The sequence below is a fragment of the Pantherophis guttatus genome, chromosome 4 (genome assembly GCF_059756535.1).
Source record: "Pantherophis guttatus breed Tessera chromosome 4, ASM5975653v1, whole genome shotgun sequence".
NCBI classification, from domain to species: domain Eukaryota; kingdom Metazoa; phylum Chordata; class Lepidosauria; order Squamata; family Colubridae; genus Pantherophis; species Pantherophis guttatus.
In genome coordinates, this window is record NC_142066.1 from 38052503 (window position 1) to 38067404 (window position 14902).

Below are 14902 nucleotides of genomic sequence, written 5' to 3' on the forward strand. Positions count from 1 at the left end.
AAGTGATCTGGTGCCGCCTTGGCGATTGACGTGCGCCTTGGCGGAGGTGTTGTTGGTGAGGACCAACACATGCTCGCCCGAAACCAGAAGCTGGAATGCTCAAAGCGCCAGGTAAATTGCTCGCAGCTCCAGCCAATTGATGCTGCGGGTAGAGTCCGCGTTGGACCACGTCCCCTGCGCGATCTGAGTTCCGCAGTGAGCTCCCCATCCGACTGTACTGGCATCGGTAGTCACTGTTACTCACTGAGGGTCCAGGAACAGACAGCCCTTGGAGAGCGTTGGAGAGAGCCACCAGCGAAGGGAGGAGAGCACCTCCCTTGGAACTGCCACCTTGGCGAGAGAAGATCCCCTGCCCGTTCTCTGAAAAGGCAAGAGAAACCATTGGAGGTCTCTAAGGTGTAACCTGGCCCAGGGAACAATCGAGATGGCCGAGACCATCTTGCCTAGGAGTTTGGAAAGAAATAAAGGGGAAGCCCTCTTATCCCTCAGGACCTTAGCTACCATGGATCTCAACGCGTCCTGCCGATCTGGGGAGAGAAAAACTCTACCCTGCTCCGAATCAATAATAGCCCCCAAATGAAGGATCCTAGTCGAGGGATTTAGGTGGCTTTTCTCTACGTTAACAGAGAAGCCGCGCGACGCTAGCGTCTGGATTGTAAGGCAGAGATCAGACATGGCCTGCTGATGGGAAGATGACATAAGGAGGATGTCATCCAGGTAGCACTGGAGGCGAACGGCTTGAAGCCTGAGGTGAGCCGCCAAGGCCGCCAAAATCTTAGTAAAGCTACGGGGAGCAGAGGAAAGGCCAAAGGGTAAGGCCGTGTACTGGTAGTGAACCCCAGCATAACAAAAACGGAGGAACTTCCTGTGGGAAGGGCGAATAGGGATATGGAGGTAAGCCTCCGTAAGATCAATTGAGCAGAGGAGATCACCCCTCCGGACACCGTCTAGGATTGAACGTAAGGATTGCATTTTGAACCTTCTATAGATTACAAACTGGTTCAAACGTTTAAGGTCCAGAATAGGTCTCCACCCACCCGATGACTTAGGGACTAAGAAGACCCGGGAGTAAAACCCCTGTCCCGCCTGATCACAAGGCACACGTTGTATGGCCTTGATGGCCAGCAGATGGTTGATAGCCGCCTCCATGAGGGATCTACGCTCGGCTATCTGGGACAGGGGACAGCGTATAAAGGTCAAAGGAGGGGTGGAAACAAATTCAATGGCCAATCCCGATGAAATGGAGGCCAGGACCCAGCAATCCGAAGTAGTACTCTCCCAAGCTTTGGCGAAGAGGCCCAATCTTCCGCCAATGGGAGGATCGCAGGTACCACTAACGACGGCGACGGATGGAGCGACCTCCTCCCCCTCGAAAGGGCCTCCGGGAACCGAAAGCTCTCCCCCTTGGAGTTCTATCCTGGAAATTCCTCTGTCTAGGGCCTAGATATCCCATATGGAAATTACCAAAGGAACGGGAGGGACCCAAACCGCCTTCCGAAGACCTCATTGGGGGGCGAGGACCATAAGGGGAGAAACGGGGTTCCCCTCTACGAAAGACTGCAGGCAAGATCTTTCGTTTGTCCTTGGTTTTGACCAGGAACTTGTCCAAGGGATCACCAAACAGCTTTGTGCCGGAGAAGGGAACAGAGGCTAGGCGCCACTTGTGCCTGGCATCCGCCTGCCAGTGACGAAGCCAGACCAAGCGGCGGGCAGCAATGGAGGAGGCCATGGACTTTGCTGCAAACCGCGTAGCATTTAAGGTGGCATCAGCGGAAAATTGCACCGCAGCAACAATCTTGTTGAGGTCTTGTTTCAACCTTGAGTCCTCAGAGGCCATCTTGTCTTGCAACTCGCGAAGCCAGAGGAGAGTAGTTCTATTGAAGAAAGAAGCCGTGGCTGCTGATTTAATGGCCCAAGCTGCCCCTAAGTGGGCCCTCTGCAGGACCTGTTCAGCCCTGCGTTCTTCCGGCCTTAGACCCTCCTCTGGGTCCCCTGGCAGGGAGGAAGAAGAGAGTAAAGCTGCCACCGGGGTGTCGACAGAAGGCACCTGCAGCAGGGAATCAAGGTCCGGAGACACAATGAAATTTTTCTTGTCCGTGGAGGACGGAACAGGCATCGAAGATGGTGTAGACCATTGTTTATGTATGACCTCTAAAAAGAGAGGAGGCGTAGGGATAGCTGTTAAAGGTTTTGGTTGCTCAGCAAACAACGGATTTAAGGGTCCTACTGCAGAAGTAGGCTCTGGAGGGTTAGAAGGGCCCAATTGGGCCGTATTCACTGCCTTGAACAATAGAGATTTAAATAAAGCCTGAGGGAACAGGCCTGTAAAGGCGGGCTGATCTGGAGGCAAACCCTCATCCTCCGATAAGTCCGGTTCTGGGACTCCCGAGTCAACCTGGATGGAGTGGTCACTAACACAGGAGATTGCCGGGGAATCTGATCCTGCTAGCGAAATAGCATCCTCCATATTAAAATCCTCTACCTGCTCCTCATAGGCAGAAGGTGCGGGCTGGGTAGGGGAAGGAGTACGAGCAGGGAAACCACGCTCTGCCAAGGATTGCTGTACAGCCACAGCAATCATGCGTTGGATGTCCTCAGGCCGCCAATTAATTTGGGTTTGGTCGCCAGCTGGTCCGACTTCCGTAGAGGTTCGGACCGGAACAGAATTCAATGGAGCCTGAAGCCCCGAGGGCGCGGGAGCGCAAGTCTCCACAGGAGGGACCATGACCCTGGCCAAAGAAGAAGAACCCCACATATCAGTGGCTTCAGTGGACAACTGATAATCCTGAAGTGACACCTGATCAGGGGTAGCAGAGGACACACGTCTAGGTTCGCTAGAAACCGACCTGAGCCCCTTGGGGTGTGTCAGATCTAGCCCAGAAGCTTCCCTACGTTGGTCAGTGACTGGCCTGTCTTGACCAGTCCCCTTAGAGGGAGGCTTGGTTGCCCGTTTGGAGCTCGTGCCTAGGGTGACCGTCTTATGAGCTTGTGTCTGGTCCTCCTTGGTTAAGGCCACTGACTGCGCCACAGACTGCGCCTGCACTGTGGCCCTACGGCCATGTTTCGATTTGGCCAAGGATTTGGGCATAATGAGTTTAAATGTTAAACGCAATCCCACTAATGAGGATAAATCAGAAAGACTCAGCTGCTCCAGGGGCAGTGGTTCAATTGATATTTCAAAGTGTGTTGGCTGTCAAAATGGCCGCTGGAGGGAGAAGGCACAATAGGGCAAATGGAAGCCCTGAGAGAAGCAGGAGATACAGTCTCTCGAAATGGCGCGGAGGCGAAACTAGGCTGGGAGCGTAGATCTCCTCTATGCCTTGCAGGCTACTGCACCCCAGCCAAACTCAATTAGTGCCCAGAGCCTCGCGAAAACTGCCTAAATTGATAGGAGCAGTCAGCGCTTTGCCCAAGCGCCGGCAATAGTGCCAGACAGCTGAAACTAATTAGCGCCGGCGCGCACGCACAGACTAGCAATCAGGAGGATATCGGGGAAGCGAGAGGCTCCACTGCTGAATGGTAAGTTGCAGCCACGAACAGGGCTTTGCTAGCGTGGTGGGGCTCGCAATAATGGGCAGGGGCTGTCAAAACCTCTAATCCACACTCCGGCACGATCGCGCTATTCACAGCCAGAGAAAACTCCCAGAGCCGACAAGCGGCGTTTTAGAGAGAGCGCAAGGCTCTATTAATGACAGCAAAGGCTCGAATACACACTGTGATAAAATGGCCGCCAGACAGTAAATGGAGGGGGCGCAAGGCTCCTCTGTTCGTTTTATGGCGAATGGCCTGCCAGATGGCTGAAGGCCAGGAAGGAACAAACCCCCCCCCCCCACGGGAGCGCTAAACTCCACTATAAAAGTTAAATTACTGACCGTATAAGTGGTGAATCTGGAGGGAAGGAGTGAAAGTACTAGGATAAGGAGAAAACCTCAGAAAGTAAAGGGGCCTCTGTGAGGCCTGAAGGAACAAATCCGAATCAGAAAGCCTAGAATAGTCAAAAACAGTCCAATGATCAAACCTAAGAATCAAATAGAAGGAATAGCTCTAAAAACCAAGTCACTAGAGCCACAATCCACACAACTGTCCAGTCTGATGACTGAGCAAAAAGCTGGGAGCCCTAGCAACAGGGGGCGGTTTTAAAGAAGAATTCCAGGCTCAGTCCAACATCTGACCAATGAGCACAACCCACGTCTGGCTGCTGTCTCCACCCTCAAGGGAGAAGAAGAATACCACTAATGTGAGTGCTCATTTCTGTTCCTGAATTGATCCAAAAGAAAACTATGAATAATGATACTTTTAGCCACTATTAGAAGTCTTTAATGCTCTCTGAATTTGGCTGTTTTCCTGAAGACAGTTCATTAACCAAATTAGGTAATATCATCAGTGCTATATGGAGTAGGGTTTATTTTCTAGTGGTGTCCCTTGTCAGTATTGGTTGGGGTGATCTTAGAAGTTCTTTGGCTATATAAATCCCACTCTTTACTAGCACTGATAATGTTACCTAGTTTGAGTAATGAAACATCTGCAAGAAAACAATCAAATTTAGAGAGCAGCTAGGACCCCTCATTTCAACCCTGATCTACAAACATTCTCCTTTAATGGAATATTAGGAATTACCTTGGAAGATAGAGGAAAGGTTGCTGCCTATGTCATGATCACATAAAGAAGGGAGGGGAATGGGCAAAGAAAGTACTTAGAAAGGGTCCACCCTAACTAAGCAAGTTAGAGCTTCTCTAAAAAGAGAAGGCAGGAGGTTTGAATTTCCAAATTTGTAATACTTATGTTAGCCTCCCAAGTAGACAAACAGAAAACATGAGCTAATTGTATTTTATTATAAAGTTATATTATCAGAATCTGGGAAGTCTGAAAATATAAATCTGTCATATTTTTTTATCACCTGATAATTTGGGTGGATTATTTCTAGCTTCTTTTACTCAAGTCCTCCCCCCTTTTCTTCCTGATTGTTATCTTGGCAGAATCACCCCCCACCCACACACAGAGTTCCAAGGATATTCTAATATTTCATTGCACTGTAAGATCAGGGAGGGGAAGGACAAATGCACAACCATCATTCTAACTCCTCCAGAGATCTTTTACAATTAATGTTGCCTTATTATTTTCCCTATATCTGAATTCTGATCGAAAAAGTCTCTGTATAATAGGTATCTTCCAGAACCTTCTGAAACTTCAGCCCAACTATCTTCTCCAGAACCTTCCCTAAAAAAGAGAGTTTGGAAAGAGGAGAAAAAATGTCTAATATTGTTAAGTCCAGTGATGGATTCTTGAGGAGAGGAGATGGCACTATCCATTCATTCAATGATGAATCAACCTGTACCTAAATTCAAATGACTTCCTGGGCAATCTTGACTAACCAAGAGGGACATGGATCTAATACACAAATAGTCCAATTTTCACAGTTTCAAGGACTTTGTTTACTTCCCCAGGACCAACTAGTTCAAATTTTTTTCAAAAGAAACAATACAATACAGTCAGATTGTGCCTTATTCAACTCCATATGATCTGAACAACCAGAATCTATCACAGTACAGACCTGAGCAACCTTATCTACCAGATGCTTTTAATGTGGCCTTGAAAATAGGTCTTTAGCTTTCCCTCCCTAGGAGGGTCTGATTCATCCAAATTGGCTGCCTAGCTAGGTTTTGTGAACAACATCTTGGAATGGTCTGACTTTAATTGCTGAATTTATTTATTTGTTTGTTTATTTGTTTTCATGGTTAATTACTTATTAAATTGCTTCAGTTGACATTTTGTTGCAGGCTCACCTGATTTAACTCTTTAATGATTTTTAATATATATATATATTTATATTAGATGTTTACTGAACGACAGAGGAATGAAACTTCCATCACGGAATTTATACTCCTAGGATTTGGGAATCTTCATGGTCTACAGATTATTCTCTTTATGATATTCTTGGCTATATATATAATAACTTTATCTGGAAACATCCTCATTTTGCTTGCTGTATCAACTAATCGAGGCCTCCACACCCCCATGTATTTTTTTCTAGGAAATTTCTCCTTCCTTGAAATCTGGTACACAACTTCTATTATACCAAAGATGCTGAGAACACTCTTAACAATGCATGAAGTTATCTCCTTCTCTGGTTGTGTTGCTCAATTTTATTTCTTTGGGTCTATGGCAGTCATTGAATGTTACCTTTTAGCAGTGATGTCCTATGATCGTTACTTAGCCATCTGCAATCCACTTCGCTATACAACTATCATGAACATCAAAATCTGTCTTCAGATGGCAGCTGGTTCCTGGATAAGTGGATTCCTGACTTCCATAGCCCCCATTGTCCTCACTTTCAGTTTGCCATTTTGTGCCTCGAATGAAATTGATCATTTCTTCTGTGATTTAGCTCCTGTTACAAAGCTTTCCTGTTCTGACCCTCATGTTGCAGAGATAACAACCTTCATTTTAGCATCAATGGTGACTATAGGCCCCTTTCTTCTCACAGTAGCTTCTTATATCAATATTATTTCTACTATTCTTAAAATCCCCTCTGCCCAGGAGAAACAGAAAGCATTCTCAACATGTTCTTCTCATCTCATGGTGGTGACATTATTTTATGGCACTCTAGGTACCATTTATGCAGCCCCTTCAGCCAAACAGTCTCCAGTGCTCAATAAACTCTTCTCTTTGCTATACACTGTGATTACCCCCATGATGAACCCTATGATTTACAGTCTGAGAAATAAAGATGTCAAAGAAGCTCTGAGGAAACTTATCTGTAAAAACTCCTATTGTATCTGTATCAATAACACAGTGGATCAAGAAACAATGTTTAAGGAAATACCAGTGGAAGTTGAAAAAAGTTGATACTTTTTGAAGCATGATCCTATCCTTTAATTAAAGTTAAATGTGTGTTTTATTTATTTACTCTCAGTAAATAGATTGGGAGTGGGGCCAAATAAAAGATAAGAATAATGGGGGGGGCCTGGCAGGCAGGCAGAGGGGGGAGAACCGGTTCAGTGACGTCATATCATCACCACTACTGGCTCTCGGGAACTGGGCCGAACTGGGAGGAACTCACCACTGGGTATTGTATTGTTTTATTTGACCAAAGCCAGTCCTGATTGTAAAGCAAATCAAATATTTTGATAATCTTGTAATGTCAAGACTTAGTGTAATGCAGATACTGACAATTTGAATGTATCAAATTAAACGTTTTTGCAGGATCCAGTCTGGATCAGCCACAGGGACCAGAGGTTTAGTCTTCGGAGCTTTCAGATTTGTGTTGGAGCTCTATGCTAGGGAGGTAGAGAGAAGATTCCCACAGCCATGTCACTTATTTTCTTGGTTTTTACTCTTTGTTTAAACTTTTCTAATTTTAATTGTTTTGCATTAACTTTTTATTTTGCCACTGCAACAATGAGATGGGCAGCATATTTAAGAAATAAATAAAGAAGGCATCACGGTTGGTTCTTGTTGTTTTGATTTGATATGTGTGTGCATGTGTGTCTGTTTTGTAGGTGTGTGTTCCCCCAGAATCGATCAGTAGCTGTAACAGAGTTGGAAGGGATCTTGGAGGTCATCTAGTCCAACCCCCTGCTCATGCAGGAGACCTATACTAGGGATTCAAACCACTGAATTGCTGACCTTTCTGATCGACAAGCTCAGCCATTGAGCCACCTAGTCAGGCACCTAGTCATATGCAGTGTTTTGCAATACAGAGAAACTTTATTTTAAAATACTGTGGTGGAAGGCAGGATTTTTCTTTTCTGGAATATCTGTTAAATATATAAATACATAATTGTGATAATTCATGTAAATCACAATGTATAAAATAAATCACCCTGTTGTTCAGTATACAATGCAGTGAATATAAGAAAACATCTTTCTTTTAAATACAAAAATTAAGTAAATTAAATAATGATATTGAAGTGAAATTATAACAGAAAATTAATCTTAAAAATTATATATAAATTATATACTTTGTTCTGAGTTCCTCTTCATTTATGGGACTTTTTCTCTATGATGTATGACTTACTCCTGAAAAATTCTAGGCTGCAACAACACAAATATAACACAACTCTAATTCAATCCAAAATGATGATACATCAATTTTGGGCCATATTTAAATAAGAGAGAAGATCTGCACTGACATAATGTTTGTCTTTATGTTTATGTCGTTAAACATACGAAGAGCAGTTTCGGGAATTAGGTATGTCCAGTTTAATGAAAAGAAGGACTAGGTATGACATGATAGCAGTATTCCAATATCTAAGGGACTGCCACAAAACTATTATCCAAAAAACCTGAAGACAGGAAAAGAGGCAATGAATGGAAACTAATCAAGGAGAGTACTCACCTAAAACTGAGGAGAAATTTCCTGACAATTACAATTAATCAATGAAATGACCTGCCTCCAGAAGTTGTGGATGCCCCAATATGTGAGGTTTTTAAGAAGAGGTTAGACAACCATTTGTCTGAAATTATATAGGGTTTCCTACAGGGGTGAAATCCAGCAAGTTCTGACAGGTTCTGGAGAACCGGTACGGGAAATTTTGAGTAGTTTGGAGAACCGGCAAATACCACCTCTGGCTGGCCCCAGAGTGAGATGGGAATGGAGATTTTGTGATATCCATCCCCCAGGAGTGGGGAGGGAATGGGGATTTTTCAGTATCCTTCCCCTGGAGTGGAGTGGGAATGGAAATTTTGAAGTATTCTTCCCTTTCCATGCCCACCAAGCCACACCCACCAAGCAATACCATGTCCACCAAGCCACGCCCACAGAACCGGTGGTAAAAAAAAATGGATTTCACCACTGGTTTCCTACCTGAACAAGGGGTTGGACTAGAAGACATCCAATGTCCCTTCCCACTCTGTTATTCTGTATCCTGAGTTCTGAAAATAAAATTCTGACACTGTTTTCTGTTCACAAGTTGAAGGAATACGAGCTATAATCTGTCAGTTTCCATAGTTCTCAGTATATAGTTCCTTCAAGATACAACCTGGGTCCTATAACTATTGTCAAAAATCATCACAGGATTCCATCTTTCATTTTCTTTACTGCTTTTAGGGTTCAGGATCAGTCTTTTGATCATGTATAACCAACTGCTAATACACACAGCTCTTAAGTTATAACCAGTCATTTAGTAAACTTTTGAATTTATGATAGGCCACCTGAAAACGTACTTATAACTTGGTTCTGAAGTTCTGACTCTGCCTGTCCTATGGTAATGTGATCAGATTTCAGGCCCTTGGCAACTAGCCTACATTAAAGTCCATTTGCAGTCTCTTGCAGTCACATTTTTGCCATAAAGAAGCATTTTTTTTTTTGCAAAAATGCCACATAGCAAATATTTGATTGACTTAATGATTGCAGTGTTCACTTAACTACCATGGCAGTTGCTTCACAATCATAGCAGTGGTGAAATTCAAATTTCTTTATTACCAGTTCTGTGGGTGTGGCTTGGTGAGTGTGGTGTGGCTTGGTGGGCATGGCAGGGGAAGGATACTGCAAAATCTCCATTCCCACCCCACTCCAGGAGAAGGATACTGCAAAATCCCCATTCCCTCCCCACTCCTGGGGGAAGGATATTGCAAAATCTCCATTCCCACCCCACTCTGGGGCCAGTCAGAGGTGGTATTTGCCAGTTCTCTGAATTACTCAAAATTTCTGCTACCAGTTCTCCAGAACCTGTCAGAACCTGCTGGATTTCACCCCTGAATCACAGCATTTGCTAATGACCACTACAAAACAAGAAGTCATAAAATCAGGTCAGTCACATGATGACCCATTTAAGTCAAGAACTATCTGTACTAAAGAACAGTATTTGTCACTGATTGCTGAGCTTCTCTGATGGGCAGTGGGTTGCATATGTACCTCAGTTTAGTTTCATATCACTCTTGGCATCTTCAGACTCTTCCAACTTGGCTGTGGCTTAATTCATATCTTACATTGGCTATATTTCAATTGGGAGATAATTCTCAAATTGGATTTATCTCAAGTAAATGTTCTTGACTGAGAAGATTTTCCACTATTCCCCTAGAATGTAAAAAGTTGCTGTAGGGAAATTTATGTATTTATTTAATTTATTTCTATATATGGCTGCCCATCTCCAGGTGCTATGATGGGCAGTTAAACAAACACATGACGGCTGTCAAAAAAGTCAAGATGGCAGTGCAACCATGCTATTGAGACCCTTCCTTCCTCTTTTCTTACTTGGCTTGTCAAAGAATTATAGGCATGTAGTGATACATTATAGTGCTCTTGCACATTTACTGATCATTTCAAACAGTTGCATGCAGAAACATTTTCCAATAGATTTTCCTTTTTGAGGACCAGAACAAACTCATGTTTATTATACAGTGCATTCAGAAAGTATTCAGACCCCTTCACTTTTATCAATTTTGTTATGCTATAGTCTGATTCTACAGTTGTTAAAATTCATTTTTTTCTCTAATTAATCTACACTCAGTATGCCATAATGACAAAGTGAAAACAAAATTTTAGAAATGTCTGTAAATTTATTAAAAAGAAAAAAAAACTATAATATCACATTGGCATAAGTATTCAGACCTTTGCAATAATATTTGAAATTTAACTCAGGTGCCTCCCAGTTCTCTTGATCACTGCTGACATGTTTCTACCTGTGGTAAATTAAATTGATTGGATATGGAAAGGCACACACCTGTCTATAGAAAGCCTCACAGCTGACAATGCATACTGTAGTAGGGCAAAAGCCATGAGATTAAAGGAACTCCTTGCAGAACTCAGAGCCAGGATTATTGCAAGGCATAGATTTAGGGAAGGCTAAATAAATTTTCTGCTGCATTGAAGTTCCTAGGAGCATACTGGACACCATAATTCTCAAATGGAAGAAGTTTGGCACAACCAGGATTCTTCCAAGAACTGGTCATCTGGTCAAACTGAATAATCAGGTGAGAAAGGCTTTAGTAAGAGAAATGACCAAGAACCCGATGGTCACTCTGATTGTGCTCCAGAGATCCTGTGTGAAGATGGGACAGAATTCCAGAAGAATTACCATTACTGTAGCCCTCCACTGATCTGGGCTTTATGCAGAGTGGCTAGATGGAAGCCTCTCCTCAGTGCAAAACACATACAAACCTGCTTGGAGTTTGCAAAAAAACACCTGAAGGGCTCTCAGACTGTAAGGACAAGATTCTGTAGTCTGATGAAACCAATATTGAACTGTTTGGCCTCAATTTTAAACATTATGTCTTGGGGAAACCAAGCACCACTCATCACCTGTCCAATATGATCCCAACAGTGAAGCATAGTGGTGGCAGCATCATGATGTGGGTGTGTTTTTCAGCAGCAGAGACTGGGAGACTGGTCAAGATTGAGGGAAAGCTGAATGGAGCCAAATACATTTGCTTCTTCTCTAAATGGCTCCTTGCTTTTTCACTTCAAAGTACTCTATAATTTCTTAGATTAATACTCTGTTATTTTCTGTACTTTACATTTGAACTTCAACTTATTTCTTTAGGTAATTTTCCATGTATATCCTACTGCATTGAGCCACTACTTAATTGGCTTATTCACCATGCCGTATGTCAATTGGGAAGGTGAAAGAAAAAAGAGTGTAAGAAGGCAAATAGGGGAAATGAAAATGAAAGCAAAATGCTAATTCTCTGAAAAATACTTCTCTTACACACACACAGGGGTCTATAAATGGTGGAGGAGAGGCACAGATGAAAGACCATATTAAACACTATTAAAGAGTTAGAGATTAAACAATGGAAAATGCTTTAATTTTTCAATGTAACTACAAGAATACCAATGCTTGAGTGTTCATGGTTTCTTTGGATATCTTAGTGAAGTTACATAAATCTACAAATTTATAAATATATTTTAAAGGACACACAATATATTTTCTTCAGAAACTGTTTATACTAAAACCTATTTTTGTAACCAACAAATAGACATTCTTTAATTTCTATTTGTTGGTTACAAAAAATTAACCATTCCAATGCAATGAATGTCTAAATGCCTCCTTTACTTCTTTGTTCCTTAGTGTGTAAATAAAGGGATTCAGCAAGGGAGTTACAACTGTGTTCAAAATGTTTACTAATTTGGTCATTTCTAAAGAAGTCCATTTAGAAGGCTTAACAAAGAGAAAAATAGTGGAACCATACCAAATAATGACAACAGCAAGATGGGAGGAACATGTGGAAAATGCTTTTTGCTGCCCTTTGGCTGAAGGAATACGAAGGATGGTAGAGATGATATAAATGTAGGAAAGTAGAGTTATCATACAGGATCCCAATATAACAAAGATAGATATAACAAAAGCTGCCATTTCAACATTATAGGTGCTGCTGCAAGCCAGAATTATCCAGGAATCAATGTTGCAATAGAAGTGATTAATCACACTGGGTCCACAGAAGGTCAACCTTGAGATCAGAAAAGCAGGTACGGAAATAATAATGAATCCACAGAGCCAAGAGCTAGCTGCTAGCATGCTAGACAAATGGAAGTTCATGATGGTGGTGTAATGCAGTGGATAACATATTGCCAAATATCGGTCGTAAGCCATGACAGATAATAGGAAATATTCTGTGCAACCCAAGGCAAAAACAAAGTACATCTGCATAATGCATCCAATGAAAGATATGGTTCTATTCCATCCAAGAATGGTGACAAGTGTCTTTGGTACACAGGCTGTTGTATACCAAATTTCCAGGAAAGAAAGATTGCAAAGGAAGAAGTACATGGGAGTATGGAGACGTTGATTTGTAGTTACGATGATGATAATGGCAACATTTCCTAAAATTGTTAGAGTATACATGATAAGAAAGATTATAAAGATGAACATTTTTAGATAATGAGACCCAGGGAAGCCAAGAAGAATGAATTCCATAACTTTTGTTTCATTTTGGGCTCCTTCATTGGTCTTTTCCATTTATCCTCTATTTGTCTTTGCTGAAATTGGGGAAAAACATACTAATTGGATTCAGGCTTTTAATCTCTGAGACTTCCAAGATCCCTTTCAGCCCTATGATTCTATGTTATATATTCTATACTTGAAACAACCCAATTTTTCATTCTGTTGGTAGGTTTTCTCAAAGTTTGATTTCACCTATATGAAATCACATTTATAAAAGTAATAAACTCTTTCTTAAATTTGAATACTGGGATCACATTCAGCCTGCCTCTGTGATAGCTTCCTAAAGATATTGTGAAGGTACTTTTACCATCTGAAATATAACTGTTATCTAGGGCAAATTCTCCATTATAAAATGATTTTACTAGTTATGCTCTACCACGGTCTGATGTCCTACTTCACATTTTTAGTTTTCAGTCACTAAATAGCCAAACTAACAGACAAAAACTTGTTACATACAAACAGACAAATGTATATAGGCATTATTGTATGTGTGTGTGTATGCACATGTACATGTATATGTACATGTATGTGTGTGTATTATATATCTTTACAATTTAGGTTGTAAGGCACTTTGAAAGATTTGTATCCGCTACATTGTAGAATAAATTTGAGACAATAAATTATGACATATAGAATATTTTCTTGTTTTTAAAACTATATCTATAATGTAGTGGGAATTGGGAAAAATGAAATAATACATATTTTGCTAATTCTAATATATTTTATCTCTTTCCATCTATGAACTTCAAAACAATAAAAATAAATTTCAAAAATTTTTAAGCATGCCTTCTGGTATTGTCTAATATTATTATTTATTATTTGTATTAGAGTGTACCAAGTGTCAATATGTTTTGAAAAATAAAGTATATGTTGAACCTGCAATTATGGAAAAACACATGTATACCAAGTGGAAATTTTCTAAACTTGTATTCAGTGACGTAAAAAACAAAGACTACTATCAAAGTATTTGCGACTTGGGTTCTTAATCTGAAATGCACTTGCACTTCTATTTTAATAATTTGCAATTCCTCTTCTATCTAATAATTATTCATATTTAAAAATAAAGGATGATATAATAGAGATTGCAAGATAGAAATATATAAATAAACTTACACTTTTCCAGTATAGCAAGTAGATTATTTTTTTCATGATTCCTAGGTCAAAACCATATTTTTGTATATTGCAGTTTGCAACTAAAATATAATTTGAATGAATAATATTTATGACATCATAATTTCAGGCTTTATTGAAATGCCATGCTCAAAGAATTCTATAAGGGTTTAAAATATTTTCATATATTTTCTTTTGTTATCATTGGAAAGAATCCCAAAGGTCAAATGTTTTCTTGCTCAACCTCCTCAATAGATTTATAGTGCTATTTCTCCTGAGATCACTCAGTAGAAGAAGTTTCACAGAAACCAAAGAAAGCCTCATGAGAGTAGATAAGTGATATGGGACCTAATATATTTTATTTCAAATTGGTGAGTCATTTAATTTTGTACTTGATCATTATCAATATAAATTATTTTGACTGGAAGAGCCACACTTTGCCTTTGAGTTATGTCTCCTGGGGCCATATTCTGCACAGTGGGAAGTCCACTTTAAATCTTTAGTATCCAGTATCATATATCAAGGCTATTCACACTACTGCCAATAAATAAATAAATAAATAAGTAAGTAAGTAAGTAAGTAAGTAAGTAAGTAAGTAAGTAAGTAAATAAATAAATAAATAAATAAATAAATAAATAAATAAATAAATAAATAAGAAATAAATAAATATTACTATATGATGTTTGTTTTAATATGGCTGTACACCACTCTGAGTCCTTCAGGAAAAGGGCAGTATAGAAGTTTAATAAATAAATAAATAAAATAAAATATTTTTTTCAGTGAAATAGTTTTCAGATTTCTGAACAAATCTGTTATCAACTTTGGAAGTGAGATTTTAAGTATACCATCCTTCAAGGAGTAATAAAGGCAGCTATTTGTCCCATAAAATCTGAAACCAAAAATGAAAT

General features: G+C 40.6%; 2 protein-coding genes across 2 annotated transcripts; one reads left to right on the forward strand and one right to left on the reverse strand.

The window, feature by feature from the left end:
• The first annotated feature begins 5832 nt into the window (after nucleotides 1–5832).
• On the forward strand, nucleotides 5833–6846 carry LOC148114024 (olfactory receptor 11A1-like). The gene has a single exon (XM_087893633.1). It carries the CDS (start codon nucleotides 5833–5835, stop codon nucleotides 6844–6846), a length of 1014 nt encoding a protein of 337 aa, XP_087749759.1.
• Nucleotides 6847–11954: 5108 nt separating this feature from the next.
• Nucleotides 11955–12899, reverse strand: LOC148114025 (olfactory receptor 6F1-like). The gene has a single exon (XM_087893634.1). The coding sequence runs from the start codon at nucleotides 12897–12899 to the stop codon at nucleotides 11955–11957; it is 945 nt and encodes a 314-aa protein (XP_087749760.1).
• Between the last annotated feature and the right edge of the window lie 2003 nt (nucleotides 12900–14902).